The sequence below is a fragment of the Doryrhamphus excisus genome, linkage group LG9 (genome assembly GCF_037039965.1).
Source record: "Doryrhamphus excisus strain RoL-2023G ecotype Guam linkage group LG9, RoL_Dexc_Guam_v1.1, whole genome shotgun sequence".
NCBI lineage: Eukaryota > Metazoa > Chordata > Actinopteri > Syngnathiformes > Syngnathidae > Doryrhamphus > Doryrhamphus excisus.
This window is the reverse complement of record NC_136365.1, coordinates 3,134,076-3,159,022: the sequence shown is the minus strand read 5'-3', so window position 1 is coordinate 3,159,022 and position 24,947 is coordinate 3,134,076. Positions and strand designations below refer to the sequence as shown.

Below are 24,947 nucleotides of genomic sequence, written 5' to 3'. Positions count from 1 at the left end.
GAGGTATTTTGAAATAAAGCTAATGAAATTAATATCATGATTCCATGAATTATAGGTTTTGTTGTCAAGCTGAAGAAAAGCTGAAAAATTATGACAATGTACAAAGTGCAGCATTTTTGGCCTGTATGTAGCTCATTTTTATTCTTTTTAAAAATAACTGTCTGGTATATTATTAGACAGAAAACGCATTTGCTTTGTCAAATGTAACAAAGCTAAATGTGGATGTTTTGTTTGGATTGGCGTTAGCATCTCTGATACAAAATGCAGCCTTCAGTTTTCCTGTATAAGCGTCCCTCACGACACACACACACAGTCATACACATATATACACAAATAGAGTCAAGTGTGGGTGATTTGTGTGATTCATGCAAGAGATTTCTGGCAAGCACGGTGGCATAGTGGTTGCCATGTCAGGAGACCCTCAGTATGGTGTTTGCGTGCATATGTGCACATACGCCGACTTCCTTCCACTTCCCAAAAACATAGTGGATATAGTCTAAATCAGGGGTCTCAAACTCAGTTTACCTGTGGGCCACTGGGGCTAGGATCTGGGCAAGGCTGGGCCGCATCAGGTTTTCCAAAAAAAAAAATGAAATTAAAAACAGAAAAATATACAAACTTTTTCAGTGCTTTGGTTCCACTGTTCCACTGTTCTCAAATATCTTAATTTTTATTTTTCTGCACAAAATAAAATGAAAGATAAATAAATCAAGAATAAAGAAAATCAATCAATCAGTAATAAATAAATATAATAATAATAATAATAATCAAAAGGCAAATAATAAAAACTTAAGAAACCACATATAGCTGGTGGGTAGACAAATTATTTTTTTCAGATTAAAATGAACAAAGCATTATTAGAGCCCTGTAGACATGACAAAACACGACTATAGTCACATTTATACTCTTTTTATTTACAACATATTGCGCAACTGCAGGGTCTTGAGACACATGCTAACTCGCAAACTAGAGAGCTAGCGACCTAAACGGTAGCCTTTTCCTTTAAACTTAAATAGTCAAAAACGTAACCACTTCCACACGGATAGGGAGGATAACTATTAACAGTTATTTAACCTTTAACATGAACATTAATCAAACGTAATAATTTTTTCTGGGTACATGATACCATACAGCATCCGTATCAAACTTGCGCGGGCCGCACTAACATTAAACTTTCATATCAAGGCGGCGGCCTCAAACTAGTGTCCTGCGGGCCACATTTGGCCCGTTTGAGACCCCTGGTCTAAATTGTCCAACAGTTGTGAATGTGAGTGTGATTGCTGTACCCTGTGATTGGTGTGATCTGCCTGTCTCTTGAAGGTCAGCTGGGATAGACTCCAGCTCAATAATGGGTAAAAGCGGTGGTACAGAAAATAAATAAGGAAAGAGAGTAAGGCTCAAACACGCGGGTGTTTGAATACACAGCAGGTTATGCAACTGTCATCATAATCAAATAACTGACTCAACATCCTCCCACAGTCTCTATGACACACACACGCACGCACGCACAGGTTTGATATCAAGAGCTGAGTGGACTATTAAAAAGATTTATTTCAATATCATACAGTATAAAATGCAATATTTACAGAATTCCATGATCATCTGTCATTTTTTATGAAATAAATTAAAACATTAAGACATTACATCTTGGGGCTGCTTTTCATCTAGTATTTGATGGCACCACCAGGCCATGAAAATGAAAATTAATAATAATAAATTAAAAATAAGACACTGATGCATTATATTCAGTATCAGTCTCATTGAATGTGACATCTTTCTTGTGTTTTCCCGCACTTTTGCGCACTCTGTGTGCCAATGACATGTCGCAGATCCGCGCTAAAGCTCGGCCTGCGCGCCAGTGGGTACAGGACCCCGCAAGCATCACCTGCAGGCGACTGGACTCGTATGCGCCCAGTGCGCATTGCTTGATAACTACGGAGAGATAATTTGCGGTGCTGAGATGGCCGCGTTTCAGCCGGAAGCCCACCGCGCTTCGCCAAAGCTTCGAACACTTTCTCCAGATTGGTGCTGTCCTTTGCAGACGTTTCAAAGTAGGCACAGTTGTCACCGAGAGCTTGGAGTACCTCCGTCTGTGAGACGTCCCTTTCGGACTGCAGGAGATCCACTTTATTAGCGCACACCACCAAGGCGAGTTGAGACTGTTTAGTGAGTTTGGATTTAGCTGCCAGGATCTCCTGTCTGAGGGCGCAGACCTCTTCGAAAGAGCTCCTGTCATCCAGGCTGAAGACCAGCAGAAAAATGTCCCCTAAAGCCACAATTACGCATTTAATTTATATGATTCGCACTTTTGACCATGCCAAAAATAAGATACGCACCTGTAAGGATGGACAATCGCCGCTTGGCTGGGAAGTCTCTCTCCCTGGATGCATCCAGGATATCGATTTGGTAAGTCTCACCGCGGATACGGAACAGTTTACGCACAAAATCTTCGGATGTGGGCTTGTATTCTTCCACAAATCCATCTCGGAGGTATCTTCGCAGGATGGAAGTCTTACCCACCCGTGGCGCGCCAAGAACCACAATGCGCTTACAGTTCTGCGGCTTGGTGGAGAGCAAGTGCTCGTTTCGGGGATCTTCACATATTTGGCGACGCCAGGTTTGGCCGTGGAGAACCAGAGCTGCGAGCTGATCCAGAGGGGATGTTTTGCACGGGTTGGTATCATGAGTTGATTCCCTCATGGCTGAACCTGAATCCGTCTTCTTCTTGTCCTGTTTCAACTGCGCCGTGGCCACCCTGAGGATGCCCACTTTGATCCCGGACGAGTTTAGGTGTTGTGATGCGTTTTTGTACGCCAGCAGGATTTTGGAGGACACGGAGCTCTGGGGGCCATGCAAGGATGGGCAGCCGTCTTTGTGAGGGATGGTAGTCTGTGAACCAGTGGAGATGCTCCCAACTTCCATCTTGTTGTGATGAGTGTTATGCCGAAACTGGCCAGTGGTTGAGTCCAAGTGTCCATACATAGACTTAGCCTTGATCACGTGGTACATCACGTGCGTCATGATCGACAGACCACTTGAATGTTTTGCTCCATAATAATGTTAACTATTCTTTCAATGACTTCAAAATATATTTAGCCCATCATAATATCGGTAAAATATTTTTCTAACATGTTTACTTTTAAAACCTATTGGCTGTGGCTCACTTCCAATGTTAGTAATTCTACTGTGCTGGTATATACTTCCTGTAATTGAAATGAATATTGTAACAATATATTATTGTTCATTGGCAAACAGCATGTGCAAAAATATAACTATCGCCTAATGTTACGTGTTGCCTATACCTGCAAGTAAATGTAAATACGTGTCATTTCATATTGGTTGACGTATTTAAAATCTGTTTTGTTCTTTTTAACGTATGCTTTTGATGAAGCAAAAGTGAAAAAGAACTTACTGAGTGAAAATCTAGCATCGCAGCAACACAAGGCATTACGGTAAGTGTTTGCATTGGTTGCTAGGCTGCCTGGACTGCCTGACGAAAATTGTTGGCGTGAAAGAGGTAAAGCTGACCCGTGTTCTTGTTTTGTTTGTTTGTTTGTTTGTTTTTATGAGTGACATCTCGTGTCCGTTGCATTGTTCGAGGTGAGCGTTGATCAAGTATAACAAGTTCAGTTCATACTTTCATTGTGGTTACAGGCCCACTCGATATCCCCATAAAGCTAAACAGTGGCAGGACACAATGACGTCATTAATACGCGCACTAAGACAGAGTCACATGACGTAATCAGTCCATGAATGTTTTATGCTAGCTGAAGTTAGAATGTAACGTTTGAGAAAAGAGTATTGGTTGTCATGCCAGTGTGTGTATGTGTGTGAAAAATGACTTTTTAACTGACTACATGTTACTTCCATTGCAGAATAATACATCAAAGGAAGCCACCAAAGATCACAACAACTCTCATGGCCCAAGTGCTCAAAAATCAGTCAAAGGATACGAGCAAAAATGCCCCCCCGGGGAATCTGCCTCTTGGATCTCAACCCACGGCTCATTCAGGTGTGTTCTTCTTGTCCTGAACAATGACAAGCTTCTCAGTGGTGATGTTTGTCATTGATCCAGAAATGTATTCATAGAGCTAACGTCATTTTTTTTGTGTAAATCTCTGCTTTTAGGATCTGAAGAGTTTCAGTTTGATAACAGACAGATGCTTCTTCCACACAGCATCCTGGGCAGTTTGGATGGATTTAGAAAGTATCTGGTGACGAGAGGAGAGACAGAGGTGAATTCTGAAAAAAAAGAAGAAGTTATTTTTGTCTGCATGCACCATACCTAAACTATCTATCTCAACACTGATTTACTTCTTTGGTTCAGTTGCTGAAGCAAGTACCAAATTCCCAAAGAGACCCTTCATCTCATGTGCTTGGAAAGCATCCTTCTGAAGAGGCTAAGAACAAGCAAGATATTTCTTTAGGTCATAGAAACTTTCAGGCAAAGGCCCTGCAGAATTGGGATGCATATATTAGACAGCGAAAACGACAGCAGAACATGTTATCCGGTGAGTTTGCGTATATCAAAACATCAAGAAATCGTATTTTCAAAGCATAATTACAGCTGTCAAGAGTGTAATTCCTTCTCATCTGTAGGTCATTGATAAGTAGTCTGTTTTTTAAATTCGCCTAAAAATTGCTGTGAAAAGCCCCTCAATTTGAGGTATTTTCATTATCATGGCCCCGATCAGAAGATCACAAAGCAGTGCTAAACAACGAGCTAAAAGACCGACCTGTCACCTCGTCCCTTTAAAGCATCAGGGAGTGAGGTTTACCAACGTACTTTCACACTAGCTGTCATCCATTACACTATGTACACTATTTATGTATATTTCTGGTTCCATCTATGTCAAGGACGGCTCCAAAGACCAGTGGAGAACTTATTGATGAACCAAGATTACAGTTTCAAAGAAATCCAGGAGCAGCGAGAACTTCTAAGACGAGTCTTGCCACTAATCCAGTCAGGATATGTATGATTCTGTGTCATGTTTTTGCATTTTTTCTCGAGTATTATAACTACTAAAGCAGTGATTCTCAACTGGTGGATCAGGACCCAAAAGTGCCTCACAGAACTGTTTTCAGTGGGTCACGGGTCTTTCCAAAAAATGTTGTGTCTGTGCTATTTGCTTACTACACCATGTTTATAGACGACTTGGCCAAACTTGCGCATGCGGGAAAGGACATAAAGTGTGAAGTGAACATGCTGTCCATCCAACACACCGCTAGATCACCTTTATATCAGATGGAGAAGAGAGCGTTATAAATATGAGATGAGCCGTGCTCGCATTCAACTCTTCAGACACACCATGTACGGAAAACACACTTCTTGTTTAAATAATTTTGGAATATGTGGATAAAAAAATGTTCCTCAGTCGTAAGAGGCCAAGGCAGGATACTGTATAACGCTTGCAACACATTAGAAAGTAACAGTTACTTTCAATGTAACATATTTAAAAAAAATTGCTTGCCACCGAGGGACAATGGTATGACCCAGTTGAGAACCACTGCTCTAAAGCTTTGTTGTCATTATCTTGACAGTATTATCACTCTGTTGTGTTTTTCCTTCTGTGCCGTAGGGGTACCGTGTGGGAAGTGAATTCTGGAGTTTCCCACAGCACTATGGGGATGAAGTAAGTGGCATCAGAGCCACACTGACACTGACAGAACAAGGCAAACAGAAACCACTCACAATTGTCAGACAACCGTGCAGCATACTCCAGGAATCAGGTATACTGTACTCAAACACACATAGCCATACGCTTCAGTTTCATGGTGCTTACTTTGCACTGTTTTTCAAAATATGTCATGACAAGGTCGGCTGTGAGATTAACTCCAAAAAACACGACTTTTGAATTAGGCTTCTGATCACTTTAACTAGATGTGATGGAAAGTTTTCACACAAGAGTTGTTGTCCAGAAAGTGCTTGAAATTGAACTTGGCCCTCGGCATGAAATTACATTCTGTGTTTATTGATTCATTCATTTTCATGAGAAGGCAGGAAACCCACCCATCACAGTGTTTCCCACAGGACTGCAATCTAGATGTGGTGTTGGGTTGCAATGTCAAATTTGCATCATTGTGCAATGTGTAATTGCAACATGAACTTATTATTGAACAACAGAACATGAAGTTATTGAGTTACGGGTATTGCTTAATTTTATCCAGCGGCTTACAACTTCCTGGGGTGCATGTAAAAGTCTGCTGATTTTAAAAATAATGGAAATGGCATTGTACATCCAACATCTCACTGTATTGATGGACAGATTAATCATAATGCACGACCAAGTCAGTTGTGGTAATGTGCAGATGAGTTTTTTTTTTAAAAGAGGAGTATGGAAGTGTAATGACAAGCGACATTTTAATGTGTTTGTGAGCTTGGGTGAACAGTTGGTACCAAATCTTTTTAAAAAACGTAAGGTTTAAAAAAAGGTTGTGCCAAATCTGTGACTTTTTCATTCATTTAAAAAAAATCCATAACAGGTCTTCAACCTGTGCCTTACTATCCCAAGGCAAAATGTTCCAAAGACTACAGATATTTATTTTTGTAATCCTTCCTTCCAATGCTTAGGAATCACTTCTTCTGAGGTGCTGCATCCAGCTTCACAGATTTGGGACCCAAATACGAACCTGCATCGCCACCGTCACATGATTAAAGATGTTCTACAGGGGTTAGACATCAACAAAACGGTAATGCAAACTCCTATACGGCTGAACTCCAGCTTATATAATATGTTCTTGAATGCAAATGATGAGTAGTGAGGTGGCCCTAAAGCGGCATGTTCAGCCTCATCTGAAGAGAATCAAAATGTTATGTCATTATCTGTGGCTATCTTGTGTGTTTATTACATCCCTAATATACTTTGTCCTACTGTCTGGGTTGTCCTGGTTTATGTCCACACTAACTCCATTTGAGCGCCCCGTCTCAATTGGGCGGTGCTTTCAGGTCCGCTATGAAGATAGGGCGCAAAAAACACACAAATCTTCACTTTTGGTGGCTTAGGAAGTTTAGCTGATGATATTAACCTCAATAATATTCGAGAAAGACCATTTCTAACTTGAATAGTTATAAAAATACTAAGAGTGGAAGCAAATATTAAACCAGATAGCGTCACTACTGTAAAAATTTGTCAGCCCTCAGTGGCCCGCAAACTAGGCTGTGACCCCAAGTAGTTGCCTGCCTTGCCTGGTGGCAAGTCATGCCCCTTGCCTGTGAGGTATCAAAACAAAACATCCATTATTAATGTTTTAATTTGCATGATTATATCAGCACGGGCAGCCAGACCGGCTAATTTATTCATACTCTGTCCTTTTCAATCACCTTGGCGGATGACATAAGCAAAAAATGACAGCAAGGTGTTTTGCAGTGTGTTATGGTGTCATGCTGTTGCCTAATATGTTAATTTTGAGTATGGAGATCCTTCTCGCAGACTACACACTGTCAGGAGGATGAAGTCAGATGACAGCAGAGCAGAAAGAAAATATTATATTTGATATTATATTTATTTATTATATTTATATTACAAATATTTGAACCGACATTTAAAATTCCACATTAAAATAACCCAAATGCCACATTATGTCTGCCCAGTTACCATTCATTCATTCATTTTCTACCGCTTTTTCCTCATGCAAAACATGCAAACTCCACACAGAGATGGCTGAGGGTGGAGTTACCGTTCAAATATAACGTAAATTGCATTGCACAACAACATGAATTTTGTTATTTGCCTCTGCTGGAGGACAATTAACAGGACACATTTTACTAGGTGCATTTGTGACTTACTCATAAATGTTGTGTAATAATAATGATGGCAAGAATATGTCACTTTATTTCAGGACTTCAGCAGATTGGAGGTCATTGGTTCAAGCAAACCAGCTGCCAAAGCGTGCCACAGTCCCTTGTTGAATGAGGCAGTGGAGGAGAACAAACAGTACTGCAAGATTGAAACTGAGAAAGTGTAAGAAATATCATCCCGCTGATATTTCGCAATTTAATAAGTTGACACAAGAAATAAAATACATCAGCTGTAAGATACCTTCGGTGACAAAAGTAACCCAGGTCAATTGTGTTGTATATTAAATTAGTGATCCGTTTTCTTTTTTCTTTTCAGAAGCTAAAGAAGCTCAGTCAATGAATGCTTAATGCTTAATATGAACAAAACACATCATAAGAGGTGATGGTTATGGCCAATGTAGAAGCTAATTTCAAATTGTTTATTGGTTTATTCTTTTATATTGTGATTATTGTTATTAAGCAATGCAAACCAGGCTCCTGCTCAGGTTATACAAGGACGTTGCAGCATGCCACCGGTTGTGTAATCTCAGAGCACTCCCCACAGGACACTGTGAGGGACACGGTCTAACGCCTTTTCCAAGTCTACAAAGCACATCTACACATGTAATGTAATGTTAAAAATGGCATTTGATTTGGGCGACACTAAACAGTGTTTATGAATTTCATTATTCATTCATTTTCTAGGGTGCTGGAGTCTATCCAAAGTCTATCCTATCTTCGGGTGAGAGGCGGGGTACACCGGTCCATCACAGGGCACATATAGACAAACAACCATTCACACTCACATTCATACCTATGGACAATTTGGAGTCGCCAATTATCTAGCATGTTTTTGGAATGTGGGAGGAAACCGGAGTACCCGGAAAAAAACCCACACATGCACGGGGAGAACATGCAAACTCCACACAGAGTGGAATTGAACCAGGGTCGCCTAGCTGTGAGGCCTGCGTGCTAACCACTCAAAATCCGTGTTTATGATTTTATGACTAGAACTCAAATGTCAAGCCAGTGACTTTGACTTGACTTTAAAGACTTGGGACTTGCAAAACACTGACTTGCTCCCACCTACACCCACTCAGTGTTTGCTGTGCTATTTTCCTCCACAGTGATACATCAACACGTTATGATGACGATCAGTCTGACAGGTTGCTCATTCCTGCCTTGAGGTTTGCTGGTCAGCTTGCCAGCTGGACTGGAAACTCTCCTTGTCAGCAGGTACATTGTGGTTTTGCATTCTTTGAACATAGTGGTATCACCTTCATCTCTGTCTTGTTTTTGTTTTGTTTTTTTGCTTTTCCAGGGACAGGTGAGAATCAGCACAACAGTAACATTTGAGGCTCTTGTCGGCGAACTGGTTTCATCTCAACTTCAAATCCACAACGTGGGCAGCACAGCCATCCTCTTCAGTTGGCAGAAGCTTCCAATCCCACAGAGTTTCTCAAACCTGCAATCACAATCAAACAGCCCACACTTCTACTTCAACACCTCTTCTGGTACAGACGCAAACACAAGCGGCTGCCCGTTAAACGCTGCTTGTCTCTGTGTCATAACTTTTCACCATTACTCTTACTTACTTTACTTCTCCAGGTGTCATCTATCCAGGTGGAACCCTGGAGATTGAGTTTATATTTAAGTCCGCGAGACCGGGCCTCCTAACTGAATGTTGGCAGCTCAACACCCACCCTATACTGCTGCAAGGAGCCTCCATTCAGGTCACACTCAAGGGGGTGTCTCTGTACCAGGACACAACTGAAAACCAGAGGCAATTCATACAGGTATGGCATACTAGCAAGATCAAAAGTACTTCATCCATGCTTCATAGTAGCGCTGTACATTGGAGTCCATGAATTAGCTTTTTGGTATGGACGGGGGCAAGAGGCCGACTCATTCTCTGCCCCTTTTCCTGACAGTGTGTACTTTAAAATGCCAGTTTTTGTTGTTTATCCACAGCGAAATTTGGAAGAGACAGTAAGTAAAAAAATCTGCCAGATGATAATGTACGATGTGCTGCGGGGGATCCGGACTCCAGTGAGAGCCACCTCTCCTGCAGAACCATTCAAGGTAAACGAGCAGCCTCTACGCCTGAACCTTCCCCTCAGTCATTCCATATTTAGCTTAATATATGCTTTAATAGCGCACAACTGATCATATCTTCAACTTGTCCCAGTTGCTACACTATAAAAGGAGTCGTGTTGCATGTTACCTAACTGGGTCGATTGAGAGGTTGATTAAATAGTTTCAAGCCAATGTAGGACATTGCTGTCATTCTCCTGATCTATTTCTTGACAGACAGGGGAATCTGTCATGGAAGGGGACATTTTAATGTAGCCAAACATTCTGAATTCTATGTTAGTTTTTAATGCTGTGTTACATTTATACCGTTTGAATTATGTTTTATCCATCCATAGTTGCAGTACCTTGATCAGTCGGAAGAGGAGCTGAAGAAGCTTTTGCAAGAAATGAATCCAGAACGCATTTGGCAGCCTTCTGAATCACCCAGACAGGTACAGTGTTGATTATGTACTGCAGTTAATCTCTGACATTGAAGTTTTTAGTAACTATTTCAAGATGGTGCTTTCTCAGAGTCAGCAACAATGAAACTGAACCATTGTTAAGATGAATACCTCATTTGTAGTGGCTGACTTGTCACCTCAAAAGCAACGCCGTCAATTACACCTCCTATAAAAATACTGCTGGAGTTGGACACAGTAAGACACATCCTGAGGTTTATGGAACAGAAACGTCAAGTGGTATTGGCCCAAAAAAATGTCACCAACACTAAACCGGATGATCCAATTGGCTGTCAGGCGAAACAAAGGTTGTTACTGGTGCCGACTGCAGTTCAATAACCATCAGACAGCAAATGGGTCAAAAATGACCCATAATAGAATCAATGGGTTTTTATGCCAATTTTGCCCTTTTGGTTAGGAATAATCACTTGTAATATATTTAGAACCACACAAGAATGATTTCATGTTAGAAACATCTTCATTTTTCACTTTTTTACATCTTTGAAAAAGAAAATGACCCTGTACAACAATACAAAATGTGAGCATCCATTGTGTGTTACATAAAGGTAAGTTAAAAATGTGAATGGCATGATATCAAGAATATGGAATACCTGGAATATGAAATGATAAAAAATTTTCATTACGTAGATATTTCACGAAAAACAACCTGACCGGGTCAATTTTGACCCGCTTATGGGTAGTAACACAAAAACAAAAAATTCTTAAAATGTATAAAAGATAAGTTAAAAATGTGAATGGCATGATATCAAGAATATGTTTTTTGAGGAATACCTGGAATATGAAATGATAAAAAATTTTAATTACTAAGATATTTCAAGAAAACAAAGATAAAGGTTGACTATCAATTTCCTTGGACAGTTCCAAATGTGAAAAATGGAGAGACGGTGAGATTGTGGATGTTTTATCCATCCACAATCTCAATCTCAGTGCCTTACTCAAGGGCTCCTCAACAGTACTCAGTAAGCAGAATAGCATCTCTCCAACAACCAATTGCAATTTATGTTTGCCTGCAGTGGGACTCAAGTTCACACCGGTTCTGCAGTCCCAAGTCTCTATGGACTGATCTAATGCTGGCCCAACACATAACGAGCTTTAGATAGCAATCACAAAGTAAAATAGATGACTTAATTTTAACGGTTATTATGCATGTGATGAAATGCAGTGTATAATTAAGCTCCATACAGTTTTTAACAATCCTGTATTGTGTCAATCTTGTCAGGAAGAACCTCTGGTGGATGACCAAATGGACAGCCTGTGTGCGTCAACGGATAAGTTCAATGATGAGGATGACCAAGACACTAACTGTGATGACACAGACACTGATGACTGAATGTACTGCACCGGTCGTGACATTAGGTACACCAACTTGGAAAAAAATCAAGTTAAGAACTATAATAACTTGTTATGGATATCATTACAAAGATAACTGGGAAAGAGAGCTCAGACTTTGCCCAAACGCCATTGTTCTCCCCCATGTTGTGATTCACACCAAAATAATAATCCTATATTTTTTGATATTTTGTATATCCTGTTGAAACTTATAATTTTTTGAATTTTTCATTGTATCTGGGCATTGCTATAATATTTGTGAGCAGGCAAAAGAATTAAAAAAATTCTTAATGGGGCGCCGCACTTTTTGATTTCACTTTTGGGACTACATAAGGGACACGTAGTAGAAATATAAGTGTACTGAATATTAAATTATTTCACCATGTAAGATTTGATAGCAAACACAGAGCAGAAATGATAATCAATATACAGAATGTTGTGAATATAAGACCCCAAATATGAGAAAAATCTCCTGGCTCCCCACCAAGCATGTCATGACTTTTTTTGATGTCTTTAAGGGCAAAAGGTGAATGCAGTGGTTAATTAGGTACCTTCTGCCATCTAGTGGACGAGCATTTAATTGTTCTGCCAGTCACTGGCATAGAAAGATGAACAAAGATATTCATTCATTCTCTACCACTTATCCTCACGAGGGTCCCAGCCTAGCCAGCCAATCACAGTGCACATATAGACAAACAACCATTCACACTCACATTCATACCTATGGACAATTTGGAGTCGCTAATTAACCTAGCATGTTTTTGGAATGTGGGAGGAAACCGGAGTACCCGGAGGAAACCCCACACAGAGATGGCCGAGGGTGGAATTGAACTCAGGTCTCCTAGCTGTGAGGCCTGCGCGCTAACCACTCGTTCACCGTGCAGCCATTTCACCATTTACCGCTTATCCTCACGAGGGTCGCGGGGGTGCTGGAGCCTATCCCAGCTGTCTTTGGGCGAGAGGCGGGGTACACCCTGGACTGGTCGCCAGCCAATCACAGGGCACATATAGACAAACAACCATTCACACTCACATTCATACCTATAGACAATTTGGAGTTGCCAATTAACCTAGCATGTTTTTGGAATGTGGGAGGAAACCGGAGTACCCGGAGGAAACCCCACACAGAGATGGCCGAGGGTGGAATTGAACTCAGGTCTCCTAGCTGTGAGGCCTGCGCGCTAACCACTCGCCCGCCGTGCCGCCTGGAGTAATTTATATTCTTATATATTTTTTGTTGTATTTGGAATTTTGCTCAAAGTCAGTTGGGATAGGCTCCAGCATACCTGAGTGACCGTATTGAGGATTAAGCGGCATAGAAATATGGATGGACTTGAGCCTTTACCCATGCAGGGCAAAAGGGCAGGTTCTTCGAGCACCACTAGGGGTCTCTATCACGGTACAAAACCCTTGTTGAATTTACCTCATCACACATCGTCATGATTATGTTTAGAAATAATACAACTCTTGTCTCCCCGGCGTGGTGGATCCTGACTCATTCATTCCACGCAACGCGTCACTACCGCTGACACCGCAAAATAGACGCCCCCCCCCCTTCGCACTCCCTTTTTTTACTCCACGCGCGCGTGTGTGCGCGCGTGCGTTGGCGTGTCTCGGCGAGTGAGGTATGGAGAGATAGAAAGCAGTGGGTGTGCTTAAGAACGTCCTATGCGGATTCCTCGCAGCACAGGCGGGATCGGATCACTACGATACTGTTGTATGTTGTTGCTTCTTGTAGGTCTACGTGATATCATCTGTTGTGTGGATCACTGGGCTCATACGGCAGGAGGACATCATCCTTAAAGGAGGAGAAGCAGTGCGACAAGGAGATGAGCAATGGGAAAGGTAACCGGAGTTTCATGATGTCATTGTTCTTAATGTATAAATAGGTTAAATCTACTGTATGTATACAATACACATGACCTCGCACATTGGAAATAGGCTGCATGAGGGGGCGTGTGTGTATGTGATGTGGAGGTGGTGGGTGGGTGGGCGGATGGCTGGCCCGGCCATGTTCAAGCATGATGTACTTTGTGACGTTCAGCGTGGTGACGTATGACCACATCAGTCTGTGGACTATACATCACACTGGGTCATGGTGAACAGGTTTGTAAGGTCAAATCTGCTTCATAGGCAATATTTGTATTTTGGTTATGTTGATCTGTGTTCAAATAATGTGTCCATTGAGTTAACTTACTAATTTGGGTCTCGAACCCGATGAAAAAGCGTAATAGGAAGTACAGATGTAGCTGCGTGTGAGTGCAGCCTATGGTCAAAGGGCGCAGTGTATGTAAAAATGTTGACTTTAATGATGTCATTGACCCATGGAAAGATGATCCCAGCCTAGGGGTCACCTTGGTAATCAGCCTTGTCTCCTACTGCACACTACCGAGACCACTAAGGGCGTACCGTACTGTGCGAGGGCCCATGTCACATATGGAACTTTTGTCTGTGATCTGTACCCAAGCACTGCACCTCCTTTTGGATCAATTGAACAGCACAACTCCATCCACAGACATACACATGCACAATGTATTCCGATGACTGATGCATTCGCTCCTTGCAATTTCGTAATGATAATGGACACAATCCATAATAGAAATACACTGATGCAAAATATTCCAAAAGTCAAACCTACTCGTTAACTCGATGTGTCACTTAAGGAATGCAAGCAAATTTGATGACAGTTGCCAACATGCACCAAAAAAAACACTCAAAATAAGATTGGAAATAATTCATAAAATAAGGAAAATTGCAGGGCGGCACGGCGGTCAAGTGGTTAGCGCGCAGACCTCACAGCTAGGAGACTAGGGTTAAATTCTACCCTCGGGTACTCCGGTTTCCTCCCACAATCCAAAAACATGCTAGGTTAATTGGCGACTCCAAATTGTCCATAGGTATGAATGTGAGTGTGAATGGTTGTTTGTCTATATGTGCCCTGTGATTGGCTGGCGACCAGTCCAGGGTGTACCCCGCCTCTCGCCCAAAGACAGCTGGGATAGGCTCCAGCACTCCCCGCGACCCTTGTGAGGATAAGCGGTAAATGGTGAAATGGCTGCACGGTGACCGAGTGGTTAGCGAGCAGGCCTCACAGCTAGGAGACCCGAGTTGAATTCCACCCTCGGCCATCTCTGTGTGGGTGTTCTCCGGGTACTCCGGTTTCCTCCCACATTCCAAAAACATGCTAGGTTAATTTGCGACTCCAAATTGTCCATATAGGTATGAATGTGAGTGTGAATGGTTGTTTGTCTATATGTGCCCTGTTATTGGCTGGCAACCAGTCCAGGGTGTACCCCGCCTCTCGCCCCTAAGACAGCTGGGATAGGCTCCAGCACCCCTGCGACCCTCGCGAGGAAAAAGCAGTAGAAAATGAATGAATGAATGAATGAATAATGAAAATTGCAGGGTGGCACGGCGGTCGAGTGGTTAGCCCGCAGACCTCACAGCTAGGAGACCAGGGTTCAATTCCACCCTCGGCCATCTCTGTGTGGAGTTTGCATGTTCTCCCCGTGCATTAGTGGGTTTCCTCCCACATTCCAAAAACATGCTAGGTTAATTGGCGACTCCAAATTGTATGAATGTGAGTGTGAATGGTTGTTTGTCTATATGTGCCCTGTGATTGGCTGGCGACCGGTCTAGGGTGTACCCCGCCTCTCGCCCAAAGACAGCTGGAATAGGCTCCAGCACTCCCCGCGACCCTGAATGAAAATTGCAATCCAAGTGATAGGACAACCACACTAGCAATAGCATAGAATGCTAAGTATGAGTGGCGGCCATGGAGAGTGAGGGAGAATCACCCGTGAGTGTGTGGATGCCCTCAGTCACATCCTGTCAGCTTTGTCCATACATTTATTTATTCCTTCGAGGCAAGCCACTGTGACAGTCTGGGTTCGGTTGAGGAGGTCAAATAGGAGGAGTTTTCCCATGGGAGTCCTTCATGATCAGATCCCATGTGTTCTCCCTGAAATAATTTAGTGGGAAAAATGCGTTGTGTGTTGACCTCAAAAAAAGCTAAGCTATGAAGAAGCTTCATCAGACACCTGAGTGCCATGTGATTCTGACCTACTTCTTCTTGAGTGTGCACCAAATGCGAGCCACCATTCAGCCACTACTCTCCCTCATTTTAGCAGCCATTAGAGAAATGTAAACCTCCAGTGTTCCACACCGCCGGATAAAAATATGACATTATAATCTACCTTTATATATTCACTTCAGCTTTTCAATTTATACAGATTATATATAACTCTGATTTTCTTTCACAGTCCAATAACATGTCAAACCTGAGTGATGGGCTAATGGCGACTTTAATTGGCCATAGATGTGAATGTGAGTGAGAATGCTCATTTGTTGATACGTATATGGCATGTGACTTACTGCTGGGTATCCAACTCCTGCTAACCTGCATCCTTGACGAAGATATTAGAAAGTTACGTATTTATGAAATTATATTTCACTTTGAAGCTTTGTAACATCAGGCATGAAAAATGTGCAATGGGCGTGTTTGCTACTTGGTTTCAGTGGTGTGGTGCATTCACAGACTTATGTGTTTACTATAAAAATGTGTTTTGTGTGTCACACATTTGGCAGATTAATTTTTAATGCGAAAAAATTATTTGGTTAGTGTCCGTTTTGGTTAGAGTCAGACCAGATTTTGGTGTGGAAAACCGGAACCAAAGTACTGAAATAGTGTAGGGTATAGCAGAAGCAAAAGCATTGAAGATTGTTTTTTTATTGATTTTTTTTTTCCAGTTTTTAATAAATTTTGGGTTTTTTTTGAAAACCTGATGCAGCCCGGCTTCACCCAGAACCTAGCTCCGGTGGCCCCCAGGTAAATTGAGTTTGAGACCCCTGCTTTAAACGGTATATACCTAAACATTGTACTGTATCCTGTATCTCAGTGCTCGGCTCCAATGTGCATTTACCGAGAATGCGCCCCCTTGCACAAAACGGGGTCCCCTATGGATCGTGGGGCCCCACACATAGCGCATGTTGTAACTGTAGGGAGGGGCAGCTTTGGTTATATGCTTATCACGTACTTCTGCAAATGAGTAACCGGTGACATGCCAACACCGTGAAATAAGATTGCAGCCATCGTAAAAAAAATCGTATCTGTTTGATTTCCTACAATATGTACAGTTGAAAACAGGTAAATATAAATATGTCCTCTTCTGGCTTTCATTTCTTTCTAACAGGAGTCTCTAAGAGACGAGGAGCATTCTTTGCCCTAGTTGCATCTGCTCCTCTTCTTCAGTCCATGTTCTCCTTTTCAGCTTCACCTGTTGAAGGCCTGCTCTTCACTTTCTGTCACGCTGAGTCCCCCATCACCTGTCACCATGACAACCTCAGCCCTGCGCAGGCAGGTGAAGAACATAGTGCACAACTATTCCGAAGCAGAGATTAAGGTATCGTTCCTCAGCCGTGATGCCTTCACGGGTCGGTGAATGTTGCTCCTTAGAGCAATGAGTGGAAGTCATTGTTCTTTTTGCTGTTGGTCTGCAGGTCCGGGAGGCAACCTCAAACGATCCATGGGGGCCGTCCTCGTCGCTCATGTCAGAAATAGCTGACTTGACCTTCAATGTTGTGGCTTTTGCTGAGGTCATGGGAATGGTATGGAAGCGCCTCAGTGACAGCGGCAAGAACTGGAGGCACGTGTACAAGGTGAAAGACTTACATTTACCTGCCTGTTGTCAAATGTATATGTTAGCTGCCTTATTTCCTGTCTTCCCTCTGCTTGTTCGCCGCCATTTCTCTACTGCTACACCCCCCATCTTATGACTTATTTAACCTTCTTCACTGACAATACTCCCTGCTTGCTGTTCCAGTCAAAGGCCTTTCTGAAGCCACTTTCGGAATCAGTCCCTGAAATATATGTGACAGAATATTTGTTTATTCAGGACAGCACAGTTGAACATGTTGTTAGCACGTCGGCCGCACAACCAGCTGCTTCTGGGTTTTTATTATCTGAATGGAGTTTGTATTTTTGCCCCCATGCTTCCATGGATTTACTTCAGGAACTCTGATTTCTCCCACAGTCCCAAAACAAACATATTAGGTTAATTACTGACTCTAAATTGTCTTTGGGTTTGAGTGTGAATCCGTTATTGTTGATAGGAGCAGAGTACAGCAAATTGAATTTCCCTTCAGGAATTAAAAGGGTTAGAATAATAAATTAGAAAATAAACATCAAATAGCGATAATGAAACTAAAGAGTTGTGCTTATCACTTGACTTCAGGCACTGACTCTGTTGGACTACCTGCTGAAGACGGGATCGGAGAGGGTGGCTCAACAGTGTCGGGAAAACGCCTTTACTATTCAGGTACAGTGGAACTTTGGCCCATTAGGCAATATACTGTAGGCAGATGCTAATAAAAACAATTCACCTTCAATATTGGGACAATTTTGGGCTTATTTGTTTGAAATTTAAACCACTTATGGAAATAATGGAAATTAAATCTGTTCTAGGCTCAAACTGACACAATCATAAAAACTTGTATTACCTGTAGAAACAAATGTTTTAAGTATATTTAAGTGTAAAAATAAAATAAAATGTGACAGTAAAAGAAAAGAAAATAAATTACAATGGCAAAATGAAAACTCACAGATTGTAGTCAAGAGTTAGCATACACAAATAATCAACATCAGCGTCTTTTTTTCCTCCTTCAGACGCTTCGTGATTTCCAGTATGTCGACCGTGATGGCAGAGACCAAGGGGCTAATGTTCGAGAAAAAGCCCGCCAACTGGTTTGTCTTCTTCGGGATGAAGAGCGTCTGCGCCAAGAGAGGAGTCAAGCACTGAAAACCAAGGAGCGAATGGCTGGAGGAGGCAGTGGAGGAGGAGGAGGAGCAGCAGGTGAAGTAGGAGGAGGAGGAGGAGGAGGAGGAGGTGGGATGTATGGAGGAATACCACCATCCTACCACCCAGGCAGACGAACAAGCCAGCCCAGCATGGCTGTGCTGTACGGGGAAGAGTTCAGTCGCTCCAGAGGTTCTCCATCCTCCTTTAATTGTGAGTTTTGAGTCTTTGGATATGGAATTTGGATATGGTTCTACTGTTGTGTTCTCCTTCAACAAACCTTCAAGTCAACTTAACATTTTTCGTCTTTGATTCATGCCTCCGAGCTGCTGCTATTGCACACCTGTTTATGCAGGAACCTCACATACAAAATCGTCATCATCCGTCCTCATTGTCATCCTCAGCAGCCTCATCTTCATCTCCTCGAGGTGCCTCTGATCTGGAGCAGGCTCGACCACAAACAAGCGGGGAAGAGGAGCTCCAACTCCAGCTGGCTTTGGCCATGAGCAGGGAGGAGAGTCAAAAGGTACACACACACACAAACAATGCACCGGACCCTTGTGTTTGCCCCCGTAAGTGGTGGGTCTACGAGGGGGAGATCCCATGTGGCTTCTTCGGGCTGGGCCCGGCCGGGCTCCACGGGTGAAGGCCCGACCACCAGGCGCTCGCCTGCGAGCCCCTCCCCCGGGCCTGGCTCCAGGGTGAGGCCCCGATATCCCACATCCGACTTCAGTACCTCCAAATCAGAGGCCATGGTTCTCAATCGGAAGGGTGGAGTGCTCGCCTGCCCCAAGTGGAGGAGTTTAAGTATCTCGGGGTCTTGTTCACGAGTGAGGGAAAGTGGGAGCGTGAGGTCGACAGACGGATCGGTGCAGCCTCGGCAGTAATGCGGTCGCTGTACCGGACCGTCGTGGTGAAAAGAGAGTTGAGCCGGAGGGCAAAGCTCTCAATTTACCGGTCGATTTATGTTCCCCACCTTCACCTATGGTCATGAGCTTTGGGTCATGACCGAAAGAGTGAGATCGCGGATACAGGCGGCTGAAATGAGTTTCCTCCGTAGGGTAGCTGGACTCACCCTAAGAGATAGGGTGAGGAGCTCAGAGTAGAGCCGCGTCTCCTTCACATCGAGAGGAGTCAGTTTAGGTGGCTCGGACATCTAGTCCGGATGCCTCCCGGACGCCTCCCTGGTGAGGTGTTCCGGGCATGCCCAGCCGGGAAAAGGCAGACCTAGGACACGCTGGAGGGATTATATCTCACAGCTGGCCTGGGAACGCCGTGGTGTCCTCCCGGTGGAGCTGGAGGACGTGGCCGGGGACCGGGAAGTCTGGGCTTCCCTACTAAGACTGCTTCCCCCGCGACCCGGACCCGGATAAACGGAGGAAAATGTATGGATTGATGGATGTAACTGAGGCCGCTTAGAGTGGCTGTTCTAGTATCAGGAAAAAAATAATGAGTGAGGTTCAAGAACATTTGACATAAAATGTTTTTCTAACTGCTGTTGTGATGTTGATGATGTCACTATGCTACCCCTGCAGGAGCAGCGCTGTCGCCAAGGAGACGAGTCTCTCTTACAGAAGGTCCTGGATGAGAGCAGGAGAGCGAGCCAGTCAGGGACGCAGGAGGTGAGTATGAAAACATTTGTGCCTATTTTACATGTGTGGGTGTATGCAATATGAGCATGTGTGTGCGATATTCACTGCGGGCCTGTGTGGTCGAGAAGGATATGAGGCAAAAAGACAAGGATCAGCATTATGAGGGCGGTTGGAGACAGAAAACGGAGAGGGGTGCCTGCTGAATGATAACAAGTTTGTCGTTTTTAACCTTGAGCTCGACATGACACTTCCCTCCTTCTCTGCCTGCACAGCAGCCACACATTGATGTGCGTATTGGTTTACATACATCCTTTTGTCGTTCACCTGGTAGAAATATCGTGAATTTCATATTGTAGGCAATGTTTTGGAGCACTGTAGTTTTTTCTATTTGAATGAACCGGCAGTGATTGATGTTCAATGCAGAAAGTGTCAGTAAGTATCCTTTCCAACATCAGATAAAAAAATGCTTGAATCAGTGCTGTTATGGAACACCCACACAGAACTTGGATACTGTTGCCACATGCCTAAGAACTAAAAATGGTACATTCCTGTTGTAATCATAAATTTAAAACCTGCTCCTGCAGTAGAAATGGCAGCTGAACTGCAGCACCTTCCAATTTTGCTAATGAAGTAATCAAAGAATGCATTACTACTTTTTGTCTCCCAGCACTGCAATTTGCTGCAAACATCATTACGCTGCAGAACCTCTTCTCACAAGGAGAGCTCAATTTTCTGTGCTAACAATCAATTGCTATATGGCTCCCAGCAATCGTCACTTCACTGTGCTCAGCTGTGTCCTTACTGCAGATTCATGTGTTTTCATTTTGCTGCTCCACTGCAGAAAGGTTCGTTTTAATAGCAGGGCTGCTGATGCCAGTTAGTACCAGATGGTACAGAGGAAGCGAAGTCCGATTTAAATGACTTCCATTGAAAGCTTGGCTGGAAATCCAGCAATGCAGACTGTCAAACAATGCAAATTTATTAAATATTTTCATAAAGATAACTAGAAAGGTACTCAGTAGAGACTCTACTCACCAAGGTGGAACGATTTTGGATCATTAACAAGGATTCCAGCTTCAATACATTTATTCATTCATTCGTTTTCTACCGCTTTTTCCTCACGAGGGTCGCGGGGGTGCTGGAGCCTATCCCAGCTGTCTTCGGGTGAGAGGCGGGGTACACCCTGGACTGGTCGCCAGCCAATCACAGGGCACATATAGACAAACAACCATTCACACTCACATTCATACCTATGGACAATTTGGAGTCACCAATTAACCTAGCATGTTTTTGGAATGTGGGAGGAAACCGGAGTACCCGGAGAAAACCCACGCATGCACAGGGAGAACATGCAAACTCCACACAGAGATGGCCGAGGGTGGGAATTGAACCCTGGTCTCCTAGCTGTGAGGTCTGCGCGCTAACCACTAGACCACTAGAATAATTAGAATGAAAGTATATTGTGATAGCGCATTTTGGTTTTTATATTATATGGAATGGGCAGGCCCCAGAGCTAGGAGACCCGGGTTCAATTCCACCCTCGGCCATCTCTGTGTGGAGTTTGCATGTTCTCCCCGTGCATGCGTGGGTTTTTCCGTTTTCCTCCCACATTCCAAAAACATGCTAGGTTAATTGGCGACTCCAAATTGTCCATAGGTATGAATGTGAGTGTGAATGGTTGTTTGTCTATATGTGTCCTGTGATTGGCTGGCCACCAGTCCAGGGTGTAACCCGCCTCTCGCCCGAAGACAGCTGGAATAGGCTCCAGCACTCCTCGCGACCCTTGTGAGGATAAGCAATAGAAAATGAATGAATGGCGGCACGGCGACCTAGTGGTTAGCGCGCAGACCTCACAGCTAGGAGACCAGGGTTCAATTCCACCCTCAGCCATCTCTGTGTGGAGTTTGCATGTTCTCCCTGTGCACGCGTGGATTTTCTCCGGGTATTCCGGTTTCCTCCCACATTCCAAAAACATGCTAGGTTAATCTCCATATTGTCCGTAGGTATGAATGTGAGTGTGAATGGTTGTTTGTCTATATGTGCCCTGTGATTGGCTGCCCAAAGACAGCTGGGATAGGCTCCAGCACCCGCCGCGACCCTCGTGAGGAAAAGCGGTAGAAAATGAATGAATTCATGAATATTATATGGAACACTGTAAAAAACAATTGATTGCTAGTACATAACCTGCAAAGAATCAAGACATTGTTGACTCTTTACTGCTTCTATAGTCGACCATGTTAGACCTGGTGGACTTATTTGGCGCATCATCTGAGAGACCACCTCCACCCGGTGACCCGTGGAACTCTGCCCAGCCTTCCTGTAACATCACCTCTGACCCCTGGGATTCTGTAGGTGAGTATGTCATGATGTCGTCACAAACAAAAACCAAGGGGGTCAAGTGGTTTGCACAACAAAAATGGTTATCCATCTGCACAGCAACCAACTCCAGCACTCCTGTGGTTGGTAGCCCCTGGACAGCCCCGCCTCCTCCCGCCAATGCGACCAATCCTTGGGCTCCATGTGCCAACTCACACGGAGAGCTTTGGGAGGCGGCGCCCATCCACAGCCCCGCCAATCACATATGGGATATAAGACCCGAGCGAGGTATCCTCCAAAATTCCTTACTTCATTAACTTTGTATTTGTTCTAAAATAAAAATAAACTTTGTTCTATTGTTTTATTAATGAGACACGTCTCATGCAGGAAGTGATGGAACAGATGCATTCAGTGAACACGAAGAAGAGAAGCTTCAACAGGACGTTCCTCAAATGTCTTCTCCTCAGTCTGCTAGTCCAACAGGTGTATGATCATAACAAGATGCCTTGTTTTGTGAATGAATTTACAATAATGTTATTTTAAAATGCCTTCTATAATTAGTATATAGTGGATCCCTGGTGGGGCGGCACGGCGGTCTAGTGGTTAGCACGCAGACCTCACAGCTAGGAGACGAGGGTTCAATTCCACCCTCGGCCATGTGGTGTTTGCATGTTCTCCCCATGTTTCTCCGGGTACTCCGATTTCCTCCCACCATAGGTATGAATGTGAGTGTGAATGGTCGTTTGTCTATATGTGCCCTGTGATTGGCTGGTGACCAGTCCAGGGTGTACCCCGCCTCTTGCCCAAAGACAGCTGGGATAGGCTCCAGCACCAGAATGAATGGATCCCTGGTCTCATTTTTTTCTCAAAAAATAGTTTTTTTTTTTTTTAAAAAGACATCTTATCTAAGTTGGTAATAATGAATTCGTATGTGATAAGACAGAACAACTGAAGTCTTGGTCCAATATGACCTGCAGACAAAAAATATGTAAAAATAACACCAAAAAATGCACTGAACTTGAATGAAGGGTAAAAATGAGATATTTGAATTTATGAAATTGATCTTATATTGCTATTCCACAATGACTCTCCTGCAGATTCTGATCTACGTGGGTCAGCAGATGTGTTTTCTGGAGCTGATCCAAGCACAGATCCATTTAGGAACGAATCTCTGGTGAAACCCCCCAAAAATGGACGTGACTCAGCCAGTCCGGAAATGTTTGATCTGTCTCGGCTTGCACCCCCCGTCAGTGCTACACGTGTGTGTCGAACCCCCGAGGCCTTCCTCGGGCCTACTGGGGCCTCACTGGTCAATTTGGATGTCCTGATACCTGCAACACCTCCAAGCAAGAAGCAGAACAACCCCTTCCTCTCAGGTAGCAGCTATTCCGGAATATATTCACTGTTATTTCTATGCGGTTTTCTGACTTGTAGGTGCCCTCTCCACAGGTCTGAGCGCTCCATCACCCACAAACCCTTTCCACTGTGACCAGCCTCGCCTCACCCTCAACCAAATGCGGCCATCCTCTACGTCTCCTCTGCCCCCCCACATGATATCCTACAGTCCGTCGCTTCCGCTCCCTCTTCCTCACAGGGGCGCCGACCTTCCCTCATCCCTCACGCAACCTCCAGCCGGACTCATGGACCTCCCCTCCAACCTCCCCCAACCTCTGCTGCCTCTTTCGCCCAGGCCGGTGGCCCGTACTCAATCCCAAGCACAGACACACAGCCACAACCCCTTCCTCTGAGACTCTTTTCATGTCGATTGTGGACTAACCGGCCTGAGGATCTTATTCTTTGTGCACACATGAAATGGGTCAAAAGTGGACTGGATGTACTTGTGTCTATGAAAAGACATATCAGCTGCTATATGTAACCTGAACTCTTGAAGAAATGCACACACGCTGATCCATCACAACATTAAATGCACACTTAGGTTAATATAAGGATACAACACAGCAATAAATACCCTCGTTAGGATCTGTTCTGATGGATTCATACACTGTCAATCAGGTCAGGGTGCTCCTAATATATTGTCTCTGAAATACATATATGATAAAATATTAGGAGCAATGTGTAGTTTGAAAGATTAATTCCAAATCCTGATGAAGGGACATTTATTGGCAGTGTTGTCTGTGTGTAGCTAACAATAGTCACACTGCGAAAATCCAGAGCAAGGTTAAATATTTACACTGAAGGAGTTCAAATACAGCAGGATATTTTTGTTCTCCTTATTAGACCAATTTGCATATCTTAAAGGTCCCTTATTATGTGAAATTGATTTTTTTTTATGATGTTATAATAGTAATATGTGTCCCGAGAGCTGTTTATGACCACCAAAGGTAGAGAAAAAAAACAGGCTTTGCTACACATCTTAAAAATATATTCATTTTATGTTTTATTTTTGCTAGCATTGCCGTGCTAGTGTTGCGAAGCCCCCCCCCCCCACACACACACACAGTTTTTGTATACAATATAAATGAGTTTCAGTGTATATGTAAAAAATGGTTGAAATTCAAGGCTCAGAAATTCAAGATGAATGGACTAACACAGCTCAATAGTAGTTTCACTTTTTGCAGTACACGAA

The 24,947-nt window shown here is 43.4% G+C and overlaps 3 protein-coding genes across 6 annotated transcripts; 2 read left to right on the top strand and 1 right to left on the bottom strand.

Annotated features, from left to right (window-relative positions):
* Positions 1-1,493: 1,493 nt before the first annotated feature.
* On the bottom strand, positions 1,494-2,944 carry rasd2b (RASD family member 2b). The gene is made up of 2 exons (XM_058084080.2): positions 2,337-2,944; positions 1,494-2,266 (listed from the first exon to the last, which is right to left on the bottom strand). Exons 1-2 carry the CDS (start codon positions 2,920-2,922, stop codon positions 1,758-1,760), a joined length of 1,095 nt encoding a protein of 364 aa, XP_057940063.2. The 5' UTR covers positions 2,923-2,944; the 3' UTR covers positions 1,494-1,757.
* On the top strand, positions 2,388-11,948 carry mycbpap (mycbp associated protein). Its single transcript, XM_058083983.2, has 14 exons — positions 2,388-2,406; positions 3,876-4,012; positions 4,129-4,235; positions 4,328-4,511; positions 4,858-4,973; positions 5,580-5,730; positions 6,572-6,690; positions 7,840-7,961; positions 8,905-9,013; positions 9,099-9,291; positions 9,386-9,573; positions 9,749-9,859; positions 10,207-10,302; positions 11,549-11,948. Exons 2-14 carry the CDS (start codon positions 3,919-3,921, stop codon positions 11,657-11,659), a joined length of 1,701 nt encoding a protein of 566 aa, XP_057939966.2. The 5' UTR covers positions 2,388-2,406; positions 3,876-3,918; the 3' UTR covers positions 11,660-11,948.
* A 1,160-nt stretch (positions 11,949-13,108) lies between these two features.
* On the top strand, positions 13,109-24,919 carry epn3b (epsin 3b). 4 transcript variants are annotated; one of them, XM_058083877.2, is made up of 12 exons: positions 13,112-13,503; positions 16,929-17,060; positions 17,158-17,316; positions 17,892-17,975; positions 18,323-18,665; positions 18,860-18,978; positions 19,988-20,074; positions 22,273-22,396; positions 22,481-22,648; positions 22,733-22,843; positions 23,458-23,736; positions 23,810-24,919. In XM_058083877.2, the coding sequence occupies exons 1-12, from the start codon at positions 13,495-13,497 to the stop codon at positions 24,106-24,108; spliced, it is 1,914 nt and encodes a 637-aa protein (XP_057939860.2). In that variant the 5' UTR covers positions 13,112-13,494; the 3' UTR covers positions 24,109-24,919. The 4 variants fall into 4 exon arrangements, with proteins under 4 accessions (XP_078649311.1, XP_078649312.1, XP_057939860.2 ...); XM_058083886.2 differs by having other exon boundaries at positions 13,113-13,503; positions 22,748-22,843; XM_078793185.1 differs by having other exon boundaries at positions 13,109-13,503; positions 22,273-22,648; positions 22,748-22,843.
* The last annotated feature ends 28 nt before the right edge of the window (positions 24,920-24,947 follow it).